General features: G+C 47.2%; 1 protein-coding gene across 1 annotated transcript in view; it reads right to left on the bottom strand.

Annotated features, from left to right (window-relative positions):
• The window catches only part of LOC106596078 (transmembrane protein 266), a 105,578-nt gene extending 84,575 nt beyond the window's left edge, over positions 1–21,003 (bottom strand). Inside the window, exons 1-3 of the mRNA XM_045689324.2 lie at positions 18,371–21,003; positions 16,893–17,035; positions 1,842–2,063 (exon numbers count right to left, since the gene is read on the bottom strand). Of these exons, the coding sequence (XP_045545280.1) occupies positions 1,842–2,063; positions 16,893–16,906 (236 nt within the window). The 5' untranslated portion in view covers positions 16,907–17,035; positions 18,371–21,003. The remainder of the gene's footprint in view (positions 1–1,841; positions 2,064–16,892; positions 17,036–18,370) is intronic.
• Positions 21,004–21,199: the final 196 nt, after the last annotated feature.

The raw sequence follows: 21,199 nt of genomic DNA, 5'->3' as shown, positions 1-21,199 counted from the left end.
AGGGGGACTGTAGAGTAGGGGGGACTGTAGAGTAGGGGGCTGTAGAGTAGGGGGGACTGTAGAGTAGGGGGGACTGTAGAGTAGGGGGGACTGTAGAGTAGGGGGGGACTGTAGAGTAGGGGGGACTGTAGAGTAGGGGCTGTGGATAAGAGAGAGATAACAAAAAGGTCAGCTCCATCTTCACAATGCTACAGGCCATGATATACAAACATGGCCATTGGTCGGTGATGGTAGGTGCTTCATCACAGGCTGACTCCCAAATGGCACCCTAAGTCCCTGTGTAGTGCAGTACTTTGACCAGGCCCATTGACACACACACAGCAGGTTGACATGAGAGCCTTTCTCTTGATTAATCTCCACCACTTCAGCACCACTAGATGTTGCTACTGAACTACACCCAGCCTCTTGCTGCAGCACAGTGATAAAATACAGCCTCTGTGGATCAAACACTAGCTGCATGCGGTCACTGTACCCATGAAGTCAGCAACGAACATGATAGCAAAGTCAAGTTTGGTACCCGATCAAGCCCTGCAATCCCTGCACATTGTTCACAGAGTAAACTTAGAAGAGACATGGTTTTAATTGACTTCTTGGAGATGAGATGTTCACATTTACAATAAACATTTCCTTTGCTAAATGTAGGACAGTTATCCAACAGAGAATGATACATGCTGACTGAAATCAGAGGGGTTTTACTCAGTATGACTGTCCACTGTCTCTCATTCAATGAACCATCCTTTTCTTGATGAAATACCTACATTGTGTTGTTGTACACGCTCCCGTATGTATTACATGTTTAAGGAGCACGGCTGATAGCTGGCGAACACTGAGCCTAGTGGAGTGAGACCTGATCTGGTGTCAAACGGAGTGCTTGGAAGGGAAGGTGTGTGTCTGTTTGGGATGCTGGACCGTAAAGCTAAAGCATATGGTTGTTGTTTATCTGGACTCACAGTCAGAACCAGGTCTGAGTCACTATTACTGGACAGGATGCCATTGCAATACGGCAATACAGGGACCGTGTTTTTACTGTATAATGAAAGAGACAATCTGTTAAGACCATACAGTAACAGACGTGCAGGGCAGCTAAAATAGCCTGGGACTCATCCATCACACATCAACCTAGCACCTTACAATTCTGGTTAAGGGTAGAAAATGGAACTGGCAGTGTCACAAGTAAGGTAAACTATGGATGTTGCAATATAGGTCTTGGAAGAGCACAGTACATTCAGGGGATGCATTTAGACCTTCACAGGAAATATATGTAGACCAAATAGCAAATATGAAACCGTTTATCACTGACGGACAACCCCTGTGTTGTAGCTACAGTACTGGCTATGAGTTAAACAGGACCAATGAATCATGTGAGATTGAACATCATCCATACTTGTCCCTCTGTGTTGGCCAATGTACCATTAGCATAACTGACACTACATGGCAGTGTGTTCCTGCCCTCCTTCCCAGCCCTCCCTCTGTTAAATGCTTGATGTACTGCATAATTATACATGACACCATATTCAATTACATCATTTCGTCTCACATTCTCAAACCAGAAGCAGGTCGTTTCTGAGGATAATTGGGAATATATCATTTCCAAAGGGGTGGAAAGTCATTAATAGAAACGTCTGCCAGGTCCCAAGATCTTTACAAACCCTTATGAACGGTTGTAGATGTGTGCAAGGTTTGGACCGATTTGTGTAATGGCTGAAGTCTGTAAATGAAGCCACAGCGTCTTACCCTTCCCTATTGAGGTTCTGACCTATTGGTGTTATCAATAGCTACCTACTGTACGGTCAGAAAGCGTCAGTGCCTTTCAATGGATGAATATAGTTGTATTGCCTCACCCTTCCCTGTTGTCGTCCTCATCCAGGTTAGAGAGGAGCTGTGATCCGGCCAGGGAGAAGTCCAGGTGGGCCAGAGGAAGGTCCCTGTAGCTGAAGCTGACCAGCTGGACAGGAGCCATGCAGGATGGGTTCATCTCCTGCACACCATGTTCCTCCACTGGGTCTGGCTGGGAGATGATCTCCAGGTCTGATAGACCTCCAGCCTGCTGCTCCACTACGTCACTAAACACACAGGGAGAGAAGACGACTGTGTTAGCCCACTGAGCTCAAGCCTCTTCACCTTCTACCTCCACTGGGTCTGGCTTCACCCTTTACCTCCAGGTCCGACAACCCAACCGCCTGCTCAACCATATCCCTAAACACAATGTTGTGGGTTGCTGGAGATCCAGATCCTATATCAAAGTCTGACAATCAAAACTATGAGATGATGGTGTTTATGTGTTACCTTGAAACAGACAAAACAGGGAAATAAAGTCCATTGAAGTGCTGTAGAAAAACACCAACTGGCGATGCGATAAACAGCACACCTTGCATCAATGATATCTGATTGAAACACACACAGTGAACTGAGTAGTGGTAGAGGCTGAGCCTCTTCTGCAGGGAGGTACCAGAGCACCAGGACAAAGGGAACAAACTGAGCATATCCAGTGATTTGACATGGATTATTGTCTGATATGCATGACTTCCTCTGTTGGGGTGGAATAAAAGTTGAAATGATACAAACACAGAAAGTTATTGAAAAAGCTCTGTCCTGTTGCACAATAGAACAAATATCAACATTATTCTGTCTCACTCCTGCCAAGTGTTAGCATTTCATCAAACAGGCAGACTGAACTTCTAGACGTTAAATCGCTACCTACACTCTTAGAAAAAAAGCTGCTATCTAGAATCTACAAGGGTTATTTGGCTGTCCCCATAGGAGAAACCCTTTGAAGAACCCTTTTTGGTTCCAGGTAGAACCCTTTTGAATTCCATGTAGAACCCTTTCCACAGAGGGTTCTACATGGAACCCAAAAGAGTTCTACCTGGAAACAAAAGGGGTTCTCCTATGGGGACAGCCGAATAACCATTTTGGAACCCTTTGTTCTAAGAGTGTACGTCAACTGATTTTGCAAACACACACTGAGGGAGCACAAAGCACAACACCTGATACTGCCGTTTCATTCTCCTCTGAAGTCTAGTTAAACACCTCTATACAGCTTTGTCAGCACCTCCAGAGTATGTATACATACTGTAATATATCAGAAGTTTCTATTGTGGGCCAGGCCTCTAGCAGCATCACACAGCCCATCCACAAACCTCCACTGTGTCTTGTGGTGCATATTTTTAGACCAGAGCAGATGCGGATGTATCATGTCTGCTGTGACGTTGTCAGATGAGTGGATCGGAGCTCTTACAAATGTGAAGTTAGGAACGAGCGATGATGAGGATGAGTAGGAAGAGAAGTGGGAGAAGAGGAGGAGGAGAAGGGAGAGAAGAGGGAGGTTCTAAGCAGTCTCCCACTGATTCACAGTCAGTGATTGTCCTCTCTCTCTCTCTCTCTCTGCATGTCAGAGATTTGATCTCCACTGGGCTGCACTGTGAGGCGCTGTAAGGCGCTCCACTGTGCTGTACTGTGAGGCGATGTGAGGCGCTCCACTGGGCTGTACTGTGAGGCGCTGTGAGGTGCTCCACTGTGCTGTGAGGCACTCCACTGGGCTGTACTGTGAGGCGCTGTGAGGCGCTCCACTGGGCTGTACTGTGAGGTGCTCCACTGGGCTGTACTGTGAGGCGCTCCACTGGGCTGTACTGTGAGGCGCTGTGAGGCGCTCCACTGGGCTGTACTGTGAGGCGCTCCACTGGGCTGTACTGTGAGGCGCTCCACTGGGCTGTACTGTGAGGCGCTCCACTGGGCTGTACTGTGAGGCGCTGTGAGGTGCTCCACTGTGCTGTGAGGCACTCCACTGGGCTGTACTGTGAGGCGCTGTGAGGCGCTCCACTGGGCTGTACTGTGAGGTGCTCCACTGGGCTGTACTGTGAGGCGCTCCACTGGGCTGTACTGTGAGGCGCTGTGAGGCGCTCCACTGGGCTGTACTGTGAGGCGCTCCACTGGGCTGTACTGTGAGGCGCTCCACTGGGCTGTACTGTGAGGCGCACCACTGGGCTGTACTGTGAGGCGCTCCACTGGGCTGTACTGTGAGGCGCTGTGAGGCGCTCCACTGGGCTGTACTGTGAGGCACTCCACTGGGCTGTACTGTGAGGCGCTCCACTGGGCTGTACTGTGAGGCGCTGTGAGGCGCTCCACTGGGCTGTACTGTGAGGCGCTCCACTGGGCTGTACTGTGAGGCGCTCCACTGGGCTGTACTGTGAGGCACTCCACTGGGCTGTACTGTGAGGTGCTCCACTGGGCTGTACTGTGAGGCGCTCCACTGGGCTGTACTGAGAGGTGCTCCACTGGGCTGTACTGTGAGGTGCTCCACTGGGCTGTACTGTGAGGCACTCCACTGGGCTGTACTGTGAGGTGCTCCACTGGGCTGTACTGTGAGGCGCTCCACTGGGCTGTACTGTGAGGCGCTCCACTGGGCTGTACTGTGAGGCGCTCCACTGGGCTGTACTGTGAGGTGCTCCACTGGGCTGTACTGTGAGGCACTCCACTGGGCTGTACTGTGAGGTGCTCCACTGGGCTGTACTGTGAGGCGCTCCACTGGGCTGTACTGTGAGGTGCTCCACTGGGCTGTACTGTGAGGTGCTCCACTGGGCTGTACTGTGAGGTGCTCCACTGGGCTGTACTGTGAGGCACTCCACTGGGCTGTACTGTGAGGTGCTCCACTGGGCTGTACTGTGAGGCACTCCACTGGGCTGTACTGTGAGGTGCTCCACTGGGCTGTACTGTGAGGCACTCCACTGGGCTGTACTGTGAGGTGCTCCACTGGGCTGTACTGTGAGGCGCTCCACTGGGCTGTACTGTGAGGTGCTCCACTGGGCTGTACTGTGAGGTGCTCCACTGGGCTGTGCCTTTAGGTTGTGTAATTATGAGACTTCACAGGGCTGTGGGGTCTGGGTTTAGAAGGTCAGACAGTGCTCCAGTTGTACTCTAGCTCAGTCATCCTCCTCATCCTCCCCCTCCTCATCTCATCCTCCCCTCCTGCACCTCCTCATCTCATCCTCCCCATCCTGCACCTCCTCATCTCATCCTCCCCTCCTGCACCTCCTCTTCTCATCTCATCCTCCCCTCCTGCACCTCCTCCTCCTCATCTCATCCTCCCCTCCTGCACCTCCTCCTCCTCATCTCATCCTCCCCATCCTGCACCTCCTCATCTCATCCTCCCCTCCTGCACCTCCTCCTCCTCATCTCATCCTCCCCTCCTGCACCTCCTCATCTCATCCTCCCCCTCCTCCTTCCCCTCCACCTGCTCCACCACATCTGCCTTCCCCTCCTCCCCCACCTTCTACTCCTCCTCCTCTCCCACCTTCTACTCCTCCTCCTCCTCCACCTCCTTCTACTCCTCCTCCTCCTCTACCTCCTCCCCCACCTTCTACTCCTCCTCCTCTCCCACCTTCTACTCCTCCTCCTCCTCCACCTTCTCCCCCACCTTCTACTCCTCCTCTACCTCCTCCCCCACCTTCTACTCCTCCTCCTCCACCACCTTCTACTCCTCCACCGCCTCCACCTCCTCCCCCACATTCTCCTCCCCCTTCACTTCCAACTCCTCAAGGCTAAGTAAAACAATATCGACCTCCTACATAATGAAAGAAAACCATCTTGTAGTTCCATTATAAGTATTAAGAGATAAGTCAACAGTAATGGTCTGTTGATAGGATCAGGGTTGACCTGTGCAGTTGGAGGGCAGTGCCCCATCACCATCACTAGGACCAGGGTGTGCAGTTGTGTTGTGGGGAGTCAGTGGCCTCGGAGGCACCCAGGACCAATCTGATCTCTACAGTGACTCACTAACCTTCACAAGGACGACGGACACGACGGACTGGGAGCAGACCACACCTGGAGTGGTTCCTAATGTATGTCCACGAACAAACAAATACAAACACACTGAATACACACACATGCACACACACACACACACACACACACACACACAGAACACGCACATATTAGACACACATGCACACACAGATGCACGTACACAAATTAAACCCACATAGGCTGCACCCACGCATACTATGCATGCTAGCATATCCAGGTGTGTTCTTCTCACACACATTCACATAAGAAATAGTTAAAGCGGCTAACAAGGATTTGTAAGGGAATTCTCCCGATAAGCCTGACGGATAACAGTGTCTGTCTTGTGAAACAGAGAGGTTAGATGGTACACATAATCAGTGGAGAAAGCGCTCTCTCTCTTACGAGCGCGGCACGCATCATCCCTAGCTGAACCCCCATCTGAAATGTTAATGTGGTCTGTTTGAAGGCCAGCATTATGACTAATCCCTACTTAATATGCTCCCCTACAACATTGTTTTTCTTTTCCCAAGTACACAGAGACCTCTGGGAAAAAATACTAGTCAGGTAGTGACTCTTTTACCTCAGAGTGAGGAGTAAATCAGAGTATATCATCTTTATTCACCAATACATTTACATATACCTGGAATGGTGCTGGCAGCAGCAGAGAAAATATACAGACAGAATATAGACAGATATAGAGCATCTCGTCTTGGATCAAAACACTACTTGAACACAGTAGGCCTAAATGATAGTGACCCTGAGTGTTTCCCAGTGTGGGTTTGTGTACATGAGACAATGACCTTATAAAATGGGGAAAAAATTTAATAAATACTACTTTTCGACTATAAGTGAGACCAAGTAAGCTCAAGGAACTATAGATGCCACAGTCAAGTTCAGCCTAAAGACGTAAGCCTTCTCTTCAGTCTCCTTGGTCCTCTCGCCCTACACTACATGTCTCCATTAGACAAGACCTGTCCTGGCCTCTCACCATCCCTACTGATCAACACAGCTATCTGATCAGTCATGGCAGACACAAGCTGTTCAGAGCCCCACACCTTATCATCTTATCCCAGCACAACTGCATGCAAAGCAGGGACCCAGTGCCATGGCTAGCTGCCAATGGAAGTAGATGGACAGTAGTGGCCCAAGACTCCTGTCGTCTTGTGTGGCTCAGTTGGTAAGAGATTGTGAGTTAAATTCTCGCAGGGATCACATATGTTTACTACAAAGTCACACAGCAGAAAAGCTCAGAGGCATACTTTATATACAGTACATAGAACTCACTCTAAGACAATGGAAAAAGCCAAGGCACTCTGCAGAGGTTATGTGTATTATTCAGTGGGAAAGACAAGAAGAGTCTCCCTTGGGGACACATACACACAGCCTGCCCCTTCAGCCAAATGATAGAATTAGAAGTGTTATGGGCCAGGTCGAAAAGGTCATTATTCATGTTGCATAATTGGCTTAAGGCAGTCCACTGACCATGCAGAAGGTCACGCAACTGGGAGCAACCACAAAGAAGATCATCGCACCACTCACAATGTACCGTTGTTTGTGTAAGTTGGACAGACACATCAGTGTTTCATCCAGAGGAGGCTGCTGAGGGGAGGACGGCTCATAATAATAGATGGAACGGAGTAAATGGAATGGTATCAAACATATGGAAACCATGTGTTCGATGTATTTGATACCATTCCACTGATTCCGCTCCAACCCTTACCACAAGCCCGTTCTCCCCAATTAACGTGCCACCAACCTTCCATGGTTTCATAATCTAGAAAAGCAACACCAATCCATATTCTAGCGTACTTGGGTTGATTGGACAAGGCTACAGTATGTGATCAACACACCTTAAAGTACTCAGGTTGTGGAAAGCCCTGCAGAGCTAAACACACCCAACCTGGCCAAGTAAAAAGCAGCAGCTGTCTGATTGTAACCACCAGCTGCTGTAGAGAACATTGGAGAAGCTAGCCATCAGTATGAGTTAGAGTTCAAGGCTCCGCCATATCTAACAGTGTGTTCCATGTGTACAGCATCTCCAGACACTTGATGCACATCTCACTGCACTCCATCCAACCCATGTACATGCTCACTCCATTCCATCCAACCCATGTACATGCTCACTCCATTCCATCCAACCCATGTACATGCTCACTCCATTCCATCCAACCCATGTACATGCTCACTCCACTCCATCCAACCCATGTACATGCTCACTCCACTCCATCCAACCCATGTACATGCTCACTCCATTCCATCCAACCCATGTACATGCACACTCCATTCCATCCAACCCATGTACATGCTCACTCCACTCCATCCAACCCATGTACATGCTCACTCCATTCCATCCAACCCATGTACATGCTCACTCCACTCCATCCAACCCATGTACATGCACACTCCATTCCATCCAACCCATGTAAATGCTCACTCCATTCCATCCAACCCATGTACATGCTCACTCCATTCCATCCAACCCATGTACATGCTCACTCCATTCCATCCAACCCATGTACATGCTCACTCCATTCCATCCAACCCATGTACATGCTCACTCCATTCCATCCAACCCATGTACATGCACACTCCACTCCATCCAACCCATGTACATGCTCACTCCACTCCATACAACCCATGTACATGCTCACTCCATTCCATCCAACCCATGTACATGCTCACTCCATTCCATCCAACACATGTACATGCTCACTTCACTCCATCCAACCCATGTACATGTTCACTCCACTCCATACAACCCATGTACATGTTCACTCCAATCCATACAACCCATTTACAGTACCAGTCAAAGGTTTGGACACACCTACACATTCCAGGGTTTTTAATTCTTTCTTTTTTACTATTTTCTACATAATAGAATAATAGTGAAGACATCAAAACTATGAAATAACAAATATGGAATCATGTAGTAACCAAAAAAGTGTTAAACAACTCAAAATATATTTTATATTTGAGATTCTTCAAAGTAGCCACCCTTTGCCTTGATGACAGCTTTGCACACTCTTGGCATTCTCTCAACCAGGTTCATGAGGTTAGTCACCTGGAATGCATTTCAATTAATAGGTGTGCCTTGTTAAAAGTTAATTTATGGAATTTCTTTCCTTTTTAATGCGTTCGAGCCAATCAGTTGTGTTGTGACAAGATAAGGGTGGTATACAGATGATAGCCTTATTTGGTAAAATACCAAGTCCATATTATGGCAAGAACAGCTCAAGTAAGCAAAGAGAAACGACAGTCCATCATTACTTTAAGACATAAGGTCAGTCAATCCGAAAAATGTCAAGAACTTTTAAAGTTTCTTTAAGTGCAGTTGCAAAAACCATCAAGCTATATGATGAAACTGTCTCTCATGAGGACCACCACAGGAAAAAAAGACCCAGAGTTACATCTGCTGCAGAGGATAAGTTCATTAGAGAGTTACCATCTTCAGAAATTGCAGTCCAAATAAATGCTTCCAAGAGTTCAAGTAACAGATACATCTCAACATCAACCGTTCAGAGGAGACTGCGTGAATCAGGCCTTCATTTTATTTTAACCTTTATTTAACTAGGCAAGTCAGTTAAGAACAAGTTCTTATTTTCAACGACGACCTAGGAACACTGGGTTAACTGCCTTGCTGAGGGGCAGAACGACAGATTTTTACCTTGTCAGCTCAGGGATTTGATCTTCCAACCTTTCGTTTACTAGTCCAACGCTCTAACCACTAACCTGCCGCCCCATGATCGAATTTCATGATCGAATTTCTGCAAAGAAACCACTACTAAAGGACACCAATAAGATGAAGAGACTTGCTTGGGCCAAGAAACCCGAGCAATGGACATTAGACTGGTGGAAATCTGTCCTTTGGTCTGATGAGTCCAAATTTGAGATTTTTGGTTCCATACGCTGTGTCTTTGTGAGACGCGGAGTAGGTGAACGGATGATCTCCACATGTGTAGTTCCCACCGTGAAGCATGGAGGAGGAGGTGTGATGGTGTAGGGGTGCTTTGCTGGTGACACTGTCAGTGATTTTATTTAGAATTCAAGGCACACTTAACCAGCATGGCTACCACAGCATTCTGCAGCGATATGCAGGTTTGCACTTATCATTTGTTTTCAACATGACAATGACCCAACACACCTCCAGGCCGTGTAAAGGATATTTGACCAAGAAGGAGAGTGATGGAGTGCTGCATCAGATGACCTGGCTTCCACAATCACCCAACCTCAACCCAATTGAGATGGTTTGGGATGAGTTGGACCGCAGAGTGAAGGAAAAGCAACCAACAAGTTCTCAGCATATGTGGGAACTGCTTCAAGACTGTTGGAAAAGCATTCCAGGTGAAGATTGTTGAGAGAATGCCAAGAGTGTGCAAAGCTGTCATCAAGGCAAAGGGTGGAATCTAAAATATAAAATATATTTTATATTTGTTTAACACTTTTTGGTTACTACATGATTCCATATGTGTTATTTCATAGTTTTGATGTCTTCACTATTATTCTACAATGTAGAAAATAGTAAAAATAAGAAAAAAAACCTTGAATGAGTAGGTGTGTCCAAACCTTTGACTGGCACTGTACATGCACACTCCACTCCATCCAATCCATGTACATGCTCACTCCACCATCCAACCCATGTACATGCACACTCCACTCCATCCAATCCATGTACATGCTCACTCCACTCCATCCAACCCATGTACATGCACACTCCACTCCATCCAATCCATGTACATGCTCACTCCACCATCCAACCCATGTACATGCACACTCCACTCCATCCAATCCATGTACATGCTCACTCCACTCCATCCAACCCATGTACATGCACACTCCACTCCATCCAATCCATGTACATGCTCACTCCACCATCCAACCCATGTACATGCACACTCCATTCCATCCAACCCATGTACATGCTCACTCCACTCCATCCAACCCATGTACATGCTCACTCCACTCCATCCAACCCATGTACATGCACACTCCATTCCATCCAACCCATGTACATGCACACTCCACTCCATCCAACCCATGTACATGCTCACTCCACTCCATCCAACCCATGTACATGCTCACTCCATTCCATCCAACCCATGTACATGCTCACTCCATTCCATCCAACCCATGTACATGCTCACTCCATTCCATCCAACCCATGTACATGCACACTCCATTCCATCCAACCCATGTACATGCACACTCCACTCCATCCAACCCATGTACATGCTCACTCCACTCCATTCAACCCATCCACAAAGACACACGAATCTGCTTCCTAAACCTTCCTTCACCTCTTCCTCTTAGGCTTTGTCTTGATGCCTTTCCTAATATTACAGTATGTGCTAGCCTATGGGTACACTCCATCAGCCTTGACTTTATGCAGGAAATCTCCATAATGATAAATGAGTCTGGTTTCAGGAAGCTGTAGGCATGGCATGTTTCAGACAGGCACAGTGTGACCAGTCTCATCTGACCTTTACAGATACCAGGACTGGGAGACACACTGATGATGAGAGACCCACCTGGAGAGCTGCTGTGCTGTCAGCAGAGGAAAGGTCTTGGCTCTTTACAGTCGGACTGAACTGCAGTGTGTTTGAGGTTACCTGAGGCTCAAAGCTAAAGAGTCTGCGTAGAAAAGGGATCAGTGAAATGGGAATGAGCTGTATTATGATATAGACTTGATTTGTAATATGTTAAACGATATAACTTCCAGAAAGGATTTTCTAGGGAGAAAATCATCAGGAATGAAATAAAGTACAGTTTCACTCCAGACATTTCCTAAGATGCAAATTACCTACAGCATGAAATAGCACTCTCTTCACAACAACAACAACAATTTGTTTCCGGCTACTAAACCTAGATGCATGCAATGGAGATTTCCTAACAGATTCCTTGTTATTTTATTAATTTTTATTTTATTTCACCTTTATTAAACCAGGTAGGCTAGTTGAGAACAAGTTCTCATTTGCAACTGCGACCTGGCCAAGATATAGCATAGCATAGCAATTCGACACATACAACAACACAGAGTTACACATGGAACAATCAAAACATACAGTCAATAATACAGTAGAAATTTTTTTTTACAAAAAATCGATATACAGTGAGAGCAAATGAGGTAAGTTAAGGAAATAAATAGGCCATGGTGGCGAAGTAATTACAATATAGCATTTAAACACTGGAATGGTAGATGTGCAGAAGATGAATGTGCAAGTAGAGATACTGGGGTGCAAAGGAGCAAGATAAATAAATAAATACAGTATGGGGATGAGGTAGGTAGATAGATGGGCTGTTTACAGATGGGCTATGTATAGGTGCAGTGATCTGTGAGCTGCTCTGACAGCCCATCTAAAGCTAGTGAGGGAGATATGAGTCTCCAGCTTCAGAGATTTTTGCAGTTCGTTCCAGTCATTGGCAGCAGAGAACTGGAAGGAAAGACGACCAAAGGAGGAATTGGCTTTGGGGGTGACCAGTGAGAGATATCTGCTGGAGCGCGTGCTACGAGTGGGTGCTGCTATGGTGACCAGTGAGCTGAGATAAGGCGGGGCTTTACCTAGCAGAGACTTGTAGATAACCTTGTAGCCAGTGGGTTTGGCGACGAGTATGAAGCGAGGGCCAACCAACGAGAGCGTACAGGTCGCAATGGTGGGTAGTGTATGGGGCTTTGGTGACAAAACGGATGGCACTGTGATAGACTGCATCCAGTTTGTTGAGTAGAGTGTTGGAGGCTATTTTATAGATGACATGACCGAAGTCGAGGATCGGTCAGATGGTCAGTTTTACGAGGGTATGTTTGGCAGCATGAGTGAAGGATGCTTTGATGCGATATAGGAAGCCGATTCTAGATTTAATTGTGGATTAGAGATGCATAATGTGAGTCTGGAAGGAGAGTTTACAGTCTAACCAGACACCCAGGTATTTGGAGATGTCCACGTATTCTAAGTCAGAGCCGTCCAGAGTAGTGATGCTGGACAGGCGAGCAGGTGCGGGCAGTGATCGATTGAATACAGAGAACAGTGAAGGAGGGCTATTCATTTATTACACGTTTGGATAATGACCATGGCTAGTTACATACAGCCTGCTGAAGACTAATAATTAAGTCAAGCGAGACCAAATAAGCTCAAGGAACTATAGACGCCACAGTCAAGATCAGGCCTAAAGACATAAGCCTCCTCTTCAGTCTCCTTGGTCCTCTCGCCCTACACTATACGTCTCCATTAGACCAGACCTGTCCTGGCCTCTCACCATCCCTACTGATCATTCAACTGGGACTAACCACAAACAAGATCATCACTGCATAAGCAATTGTTAATTAGTCGGGTATGTTTCGGCAAGGAAATGTTGAACTATCTCTTTATCGCTCTCCATCTCACACACAAACACATTCTCTCTCTCACACACACTCATCAATAAATCAACCAATCAAAAGACTTGAGGATAGCAAGAAAAAATGGCAAGGTAAGAGGAATTTGTGAAAGAGTGGCTAGACTGCAGAATTCCAAATGAGCTGACCAATGAGGTGCCCCTCTGCAATATCATTGAGCTCTGCCTCTGTCTGTAACAGGGCCATTGTCGTTTTCCCTCTCCCTCTCTCTCTGCCTCTCTCTTTCTCCCTCTCTCTCTGCCTCTGCCTCTCTCTTTCTCAGTCTCTGTCTCCCTCTTGCTATCTCTCTCTCACTTTCTCTGTGTGTGTGTGTGTGTGTGTGTGTGTGTGTGTGTGTGTGTGTGTGTGTGTGTGTGTGTGTGTGTGTGTGTGTGTGTGTGTGGAGCACAGGTCATGTTATGCGGGGAGAGAGATCTTACTGAGCACAGGTCATGTTCTGGGGTGAAAGATCTTACTGAGCACAGGTCATGTTCTGGGGGAGAGAGATCTTACTGAGCACAGGTCATGTTCTGGGGAGAGAGATCTTACTGAGCACAGGTCATGTTCTGGGGGGAGAGAGATCTTACTGAGCACAGGTCATGTTCTGGGGGGGAGAGATCTTACTGAGCACAGGTCATGTTCTGGGGGGTGAAAGATCTTACTGAGCACAGGTCATGTTCTGGGGTGAAAGATCTTACTGAGCACACGTCATGTTCTGGGGGGAGAGAGATCTTACTGAGCACAGGTCATGTTCTGGGGGGAGAGAGATCTTACTGAGCACAGGTCATGTTCTGGGGGGAGAGAGATCTTACTGAGCACAGGTCATGTTCTGGGGGGAGAGAGATCTTACTGAGCACAGGTCATGTTCTGGGGGAGAGAGATCTTACTGAGCACAGGTCATGTTCTGGGGGAGAGAGATCTTACTGAGCACAGGTCATGTTCTGGGGGGAGAGATCTTACTGAGCACAGGTCATGTTCTGGGGGGAGAGAGATCTTACTGAGCACAGGTCATGTTCTGGGGGGAGAGAGATCTTACTGAGCACAGGTCATGTTCTGGGGGGAGAGAGATCTTACTGAGCACAGGTCATGTTCTGGGGGGAGAGAGATCTTACTGAGCACAGGTCATGTTCTGGGGGAGAGAGATCTTACTGAGCACAGGTCATGTTCTGGGGAGAGAGATCTTACTGAGCACAGGTCATGTTCTGGGGGGGGAGAGATCTTACTGAGCACAGGTCATGTTCTGGGGGGTGAAAGATCTTACTGAGCACAGGTCATGTTCTGGGGCTAGAGAGATCTTACTGAGCACAGGTCATGTTCTGGGGGGGAGAGATCTTACTGAGCACAGGTCATGTTCTGGGGGGAGAGATCTTACTGAGCACAGGTCATGTTCTGGGGGGAGAGAGATCTTACTGAGCACAGGTCATGTTCTGGGGGGGAGAGATCTTACTGAGCACAGGTCATGTTCTGGGGCTAGAGAGATCTTACTGAGCACAGGTCATGTTCTGGGGTGAAAGATCTTACTGAGCACAGGTCATGTTCTGGGGGGAGAGAGATCTTACTGAGCACAGGTGATGTTCTGGGGGGAGAGAGATCTTACTGAGCACAGGTCATGTTCTGGGGGGAGAGAGATCTTACTGAGCACAGGTCATGTTCTGGGGTGAAAGATCTTACTGAGCACACGTCATGTTCTGGGGCTAGAGAGATCTTACTGAGCACAGGTCATGTTCTGGGGGGAGAGAGATCTTACTGAGCACAGGTCATGTTCTGGGGGAGAGAGAGATCTTACTGAGCACAGGTCATGTTCTGGGGGGAGAGAGATCTTACTGAGCACAGGTCATGTTCTGGGGGAGAGAGATCTTACTGAGCACAGGTCATGTTCTGGGGAGAGAGATCTTACTGAGCACAGGTCATGTTCTGGGGGGGAGAGATCTTACTGAGCACAGGTCATGTTCTGGGGGGGAGAGATCTTACTGAGCACAGGTCATGTTCTGGGGGGTGAAAGATCTTACTGAGCACAGGTCATGTTCTGGGGGGGAGAGATCTTACTGAGCACAGGTCATGTTCTGGGGGGTGAAAGATCTTACTGAGCACAGGTCATGTTCTGGGGGGAGAGATCTTACTGAGCACAGGTCATGTTCTGGGGCTAGAGAGATCTTACTGAGCACAGGTCATGTTCTGGGGTGAAAGATCTTACTGAGCACAGGTCATGTTCTGGGGGGAGAGAGATCTTACTGAGCACAGGTCATGTTCTGGGGGGAGAGAGATCTTACTGAGCACAGGTCATGTTCTGGGGGAGAGAGATCTTACTGAGCACAGGTCATGTTCTGGGGAGAGAGATCTTACTGAGCACAGGTCATGTTCTGGGGGGGAGAGATCTTACTGAGCACAGGTCATGTTCTGGGGGGTGAAAGATCTTACTGAGCACAGGTCATGTTCTGGGGGGTGAAAGATCTTACTGAGCACAGGTCATGTTCTGGGGGGGAGAGATCTTACTGAGCACAGGTCATGTTCTGGGGGGTGAAAGATCTTACTGAGCACAGGTCATGTTCTGGGGCTAGAGAGATCTTACTGAGCACAGGTCATGTTCTGGGGGGGAGAGAGATCTTACTGAGCACAGGTCATGTTCTGGGGGGGAGAGATCTTACTGAGCACAGGTCATGTTCTGGGGGGAGAGAGATCTTACTGAGCACAGGTCATGTTCTGGGGGAGAGAGATCTTACTGAGCACAGGTCATGTTCTGGGGGAGAGAGATCTTACTGAGCACAGGTCATGTTCTGGGGGGAGAGAGATCTTACTGAGCACAGGTCATGTTCTGGGGGGGAGAGATCTTACTGAGCACAGGTCATGTTCTGGGGGAGAGAGATCTTACTGAGCACAGGTCATGTTCTGGGGGGAGAGAGATCTTACTGAGCACAGGTCATGTTCTGGGGGGTGAAAGATCTTACTGAGCACAGGTCATGTTCTGGGGGGAGAGATCTTACTGAGCACAGGTCATGTTCTGGGGGAGAGAGATCTTACTGAGCACAGGTCATGTTCTGGGGGGAGAGAGATCTTACTGAGCACAGGTCATGTTCTGGGGGAGAGAGATCTTACTGAGCACAGGTCATGTTCTGGGGGTGAAAGATCTTACTGAGCACAGGTCATGTTCTGGGGAGAGAGATTTTACTGAGCACAGGTCATGTTCTGGGGGGGAGAGATCTTACTGAGCACAGGTCATGTTCTGGGGGAGAGAGATCTTACTGAGCACAGGTCATGTTCTGGGGGGAGAGAGATCTTACTGAGCACAGGTCATGTTCTGGGGGGGAGAGATCTTACTGAGCACAGGTCATGTTCTGGGGGAGAGATCTTACTGAGCACAGGTCATGTTCTGGGGGGAGAGAGATCTTACAGAGCACAGGTCATGTTCTGGGGGAGAGAGATCTTACTGAGCACAGGTCATGTTCTGGGGGAGAGAGATCTTACTGAGCACAGGTCATGTTCTGGGGGAGAGAGAGATCTTACTGAGCACAGGTCATGTTCTGGGGGAGAGAGATCTTACTGAGCACAGGTCATGTTCTGGGGGGAGAGAGATCTTACTGAGCACAGGTCATGTTCTGGGGGAGAGAGATCTTACTGAGCACAGGTCATGTTCTGGGGGGAGAGAGATCTTATTGAGCACAGGTCATGTTCTGGGGGGGAGAGATCTTACTGAGCACAGGTCATGTTCTGGGGGGGACAGAGAGGAGATAAAATGTACTATACTTACTGAGGGTTAGCCATGTTGGTGGATGGTGATGGAGAGAGGAAGAGGAGGAGGCTATGATCTTCACTCAGTTCTTAGTCAGACTATGCCTCGCTTAGCTTCTGAGTTCACCACACCAGATAGACTCTGCTGGACTCATGTTGAACCTGGGGATTGAATTAAATATCAATTCCACCTGATGTACTACAACCATATTACATCCGTACTACACTAAGATGTATGAGTTCAGTAAAACATTGTATAATGGCACCAGAACAGTATGGGGATACTGAGACAATGAAGAACTATAATTGTAGCTTGAAGAGTAACCTACAACGGCAATTCTTCAAAGTAAAAGCTGATTCATTCTATGTCTATGGTAAGAGCACATCACCTGCATGTCTGCTGGATAATACTCATGAAGAGCTGCTCTCACCATAGAATGAGTCCATTGTTGAGTTACTGCTGTGAAAATCCATTACGCTTGACACAGGACATGCATGAGTGGAAACCTACCCAGGTGATTGGTCTTTATTTAGATATGATTGATGACAGACAGTGACACATTATTATGGCAATCCCCTGATAGTATGGTAGGCTATGTATGAGTCATTCAATAACACTTTAAACACAAGACATACACTACAGTACCAATACTTTCAATGGAGAAGATGTGAGAGACATTACAGGTCACATCTTTCTGTGTTGCCCATCATTACATTTCAGATGGTGCTGGTGAGAAGGTATATTGAGAGACTTCTACTAAAGACTACAACAACTGAAGGTTGTTAGCACATCCCAACTTACTGTATAAAAGGTTATGTTGAGCAAATTCTCTTGAAAACCCTTTTTTCGACCATGGTGTTTGAATGGTGAGAGTTCATAGACTGTGCTTTGCCTGATCAGCACAGAATATCAAGTAGAGGTCTGTCCACTGGTCTCTGCCTGACCTTAATAAACTACAGGAGCCTATCAGTTCAGATCCATCTCGCCTCTAATCTACTTACTATATAGTGCACTATATTTAAGTGAGCCCATGTAGGCCATTTGGAACATGCCCTGGGTCTCACACAGTTCATTGAATAGTAAAGTAGGCTAACGGCCCCCTTCCTTCATAACTGAGGTTTCTTCACACTTACTTCATTTTACAAGGCTTTTCTGTAGCATTGCATACAATTCAAAGCACAACTCAGCCCCATATCCACGTCAAAACCAAACTGACAGGTAGCTTGACATGCAAATGTTTCCCTCCCTGTTCTTGAACTAATAATAATGTAACCCTACTGGAAATTGTAATTGAAACGGACTAAGCCAAGCATGAATCCACGTTAGGACTATACTTAGTCGCTGTAGTACCTGAATATAGAAGCAGAGACTCGAGAGACTATAGTATCCTAGTGTGTAAAGCGGGGGTGGTCCCCGTTGTAGGCTACACCGAGGGAGTGCCCCGGCAATGTACAACTAATCTATTATTCAGTTGAACCAAAGCAGAACCTTCCTACCTGTCTTGATTTACATTGTTGACAGTCTAATCGAGCCTCCTGTTGGCCGCGTGCTCGTGATAATGTCTCCCTCTGTGATGATCAGCGTGAGTGGGGCTCGTGCTCCAAGCTCGTGGCGATGTGTAGGCTGCTGCCTTCCTTAGCACTTTTACATTGGACAAGCACCCCTGCTGCTGCTGCTGCTTAGATTCCTGTGCAAAACGAAAAGACTGGAGCCGAAATGCAAGCACCATCGTCGTTCAGCAAGATTATATTAAGTGCCCATGACTGACCACCAAATAACCAGCTAATAGCATCACTGGAGAGTGGAGGAAGAAAGGTCGGAACGTTGTGTGTGTTGTGTTGGCTACACCGCTCCAAATTTGCTAGTGAGGGTTGAGGGCTTCCCCCGCGATCGAAGGGACTCCTTGCTGCCGAATATAGACCTCCTCTTCCACAAGGAGCTGTCTAGGTGCTGAAAACGTGATTAACCTCCGGTTTCTCTAGTGCCACGCTGTGATGCCTGGCTCTCTCCCTTTCAAAACCGAGAATAGTAGCATAATCCCCGCGAAACAACGTCAAAAACATTGCCGTTTATTTTCATGCCGAATAGTGGCAGTATCGAAGCTATAACAATGTCATTGCTTGCTTCGGTCACGACTCACATGTTTGCTCTCTGTGGATTCTAGTTCCAAATCCTGATACCCGAATGAAAACTGAGGTTCAGTCACCTCACTTGATTTGTAGGCCTATAGCTTTATGCCCGAGCTGCCTTTCTCCATGTCCATAGGCTTGACGTTTTTTTATCGTTTCGTAAATTCAAGATACTATGGGAATATAAATGATCTTTCCACCAATTGGCTTAACAGTTTGTCATTCACCAGGAATAGCCAGTCGATGGTTAGAGCGCACATCAATCAATCTCATAGCGTCTTCGCAGCCTTTTATCAAACACGCCTGCTTGTCAAGGTTAGGCTTTCGGAAATGGTCGATATGAAATAATTGTAGTCTATGATAGAGCAATTCTGAACAATTAGGCCTGTTATATAAGAAAACATATATATAAATCGCAGGTTTTACTATTCTGTTATTCTTTCATTTAAATGTTAATATAAGTACATTGGTTGTAGAATATGATATTGGAAGCTGTTCTGAAAATAATTAGATGCACATTTTTTCTCCATTCTGATAAATCAGGACACCTGAAGTCCACGTTGTGACTCTTGTGCAGGAGTTAGAGACAGAGAAAGCCAGAGAGTGAGGAGACATTTCAATGGCAGTCATTTGTTGAATTTGAAATAAATCAAACATATTTGGCACACATAGTTGAAAAGTGCTTGTAACCTTAAACATTTTGCTCATCATATTAAAGCCAGAGAAAACGATTTAAAGAACCATTTTAAAATAATCCCATTAGCTCTACACAGAATGGTTGTGTGGTAACATTAGGTGACATACGGAACTGTGTTGTATAATGAACACAATGAAAGTGTATAAGGTAACAAAGATGCATGTTCCTAAAATATGTCTGCTATAAAAAAAAAGTTTGTTATCCAAATGAAAACCTCTGCTGAGTGTACAGTATTATTTGGGAAAAGTTAGGTCACAGAAAACTATGATCTTACATTTCCCCCATTACAGTATCAGGAGAATAACTTGTATACTATAATGAAAAGTTGTACCTTAAAATAGCTTATTCTAAATAAAATAAAAACAAGCAATCAAAACCATTTAGCCAAACATATATTTTTTTACATTTTTTTTTTTTACATTTTAGTCATTTAGCAGACGCTCTTATCCAGAGCGACTTACAAATTGGTGCATTCACCTATAATATCCAGTGGAACAACCACTTTACAATAGTGCATCTAAATCTTTTAAGGGGGGGGTTAGAAGGATTACTTTATCCTATCCCAGGTATTCCTTGAAGAGGTGGGGTTTCAGGTGTCTCCGGAAGGTGGTGATTGACTCCGCTGTCCTGGCGTCGTGAGGGAGCTTGTTCCACCATTGGGGTGCCAGAGCAGCGAACAGTTTTGACTGGGCTGAGCGGGAACTGTGCTTCCTCAGAGGTAGGGAGGCGAGCAGGCCAGAGGTGGATGAACGGAGTGCCCTTGTTTGGGTGTAGGGCCTGATCAGAGCCTGAAGGTACGGAGGTGCCGTTCCCCTCACAGCTCCGTAGGCAAGCACCATGGTCTTGTAGCGGATGCGAGCTTCGACTGGAAGCCAGTGGAGAGAGCGGAGGAGCGGGGTGACGTGAGAGAACTTGGGAAGGTTGAACACCAGACGGGCTGCGGCGTTCTGGATGAGTTGTAGGGGTTTAATGGCACAGGCAGGGAGCCCAGCCAACAGCGAGTTGCAGTAATCCAGACGGGAGATGACAAGTGCCTGGATTAGGACCTGCGCCGCTTCCTGTGTGAGGCAGGGTCGTACTCTGCGAATGTTGTAGAGCATGAACCTACAGGATCGGGTCACCGCCTTGATGTTGGTGGCGAACGACAGGGTGTTGTCCAGGGTCACGCCAAGGCTCTTAGCACTCTGGGAGGAGGACACAAGGGAGTTGTCAACCGTGATGGCGAGATCATGGAACGGGCAGTCCTTCCCCGGGAGGAAGAGCAGCTCCGTCTTGCCGAGGTTCAGCTTGAGGTGGTGATCCGTCATCCACACTGATATGTCTGCCAGACATGCAGAGATGCGATTCGCCACCTGGTTGTCAGAAGGGGGAAAGGAGAAGATTAATTGTGTGTCGTCTGCATAGCAATGATATGAGAGACCATGTGAGGATATGACAGAGCCAAGTGACTTGGTGTATAGCGAGAATAGGTTGGTAAAATTGCACATTCATTTCCAAAG

This window comes from Salmo salar, chromosome 11 (assembly GCF_965601325.2).
Source record: "Salmo salar chromosome 11, fSalSal1, whole genome shotgun sequence".
Taxonomy (NCBI): domain Eukaryota; kingdom Metazoa; phylum Chordata; class Actinopteri; order Salmoniformes; family Salmonidae; genus Salmo; species Salmo salar.
Note: the sequence above shows the minus strand (reverse complement) of the source record. Positions and strands in the feature narration are given on the sequence as shown.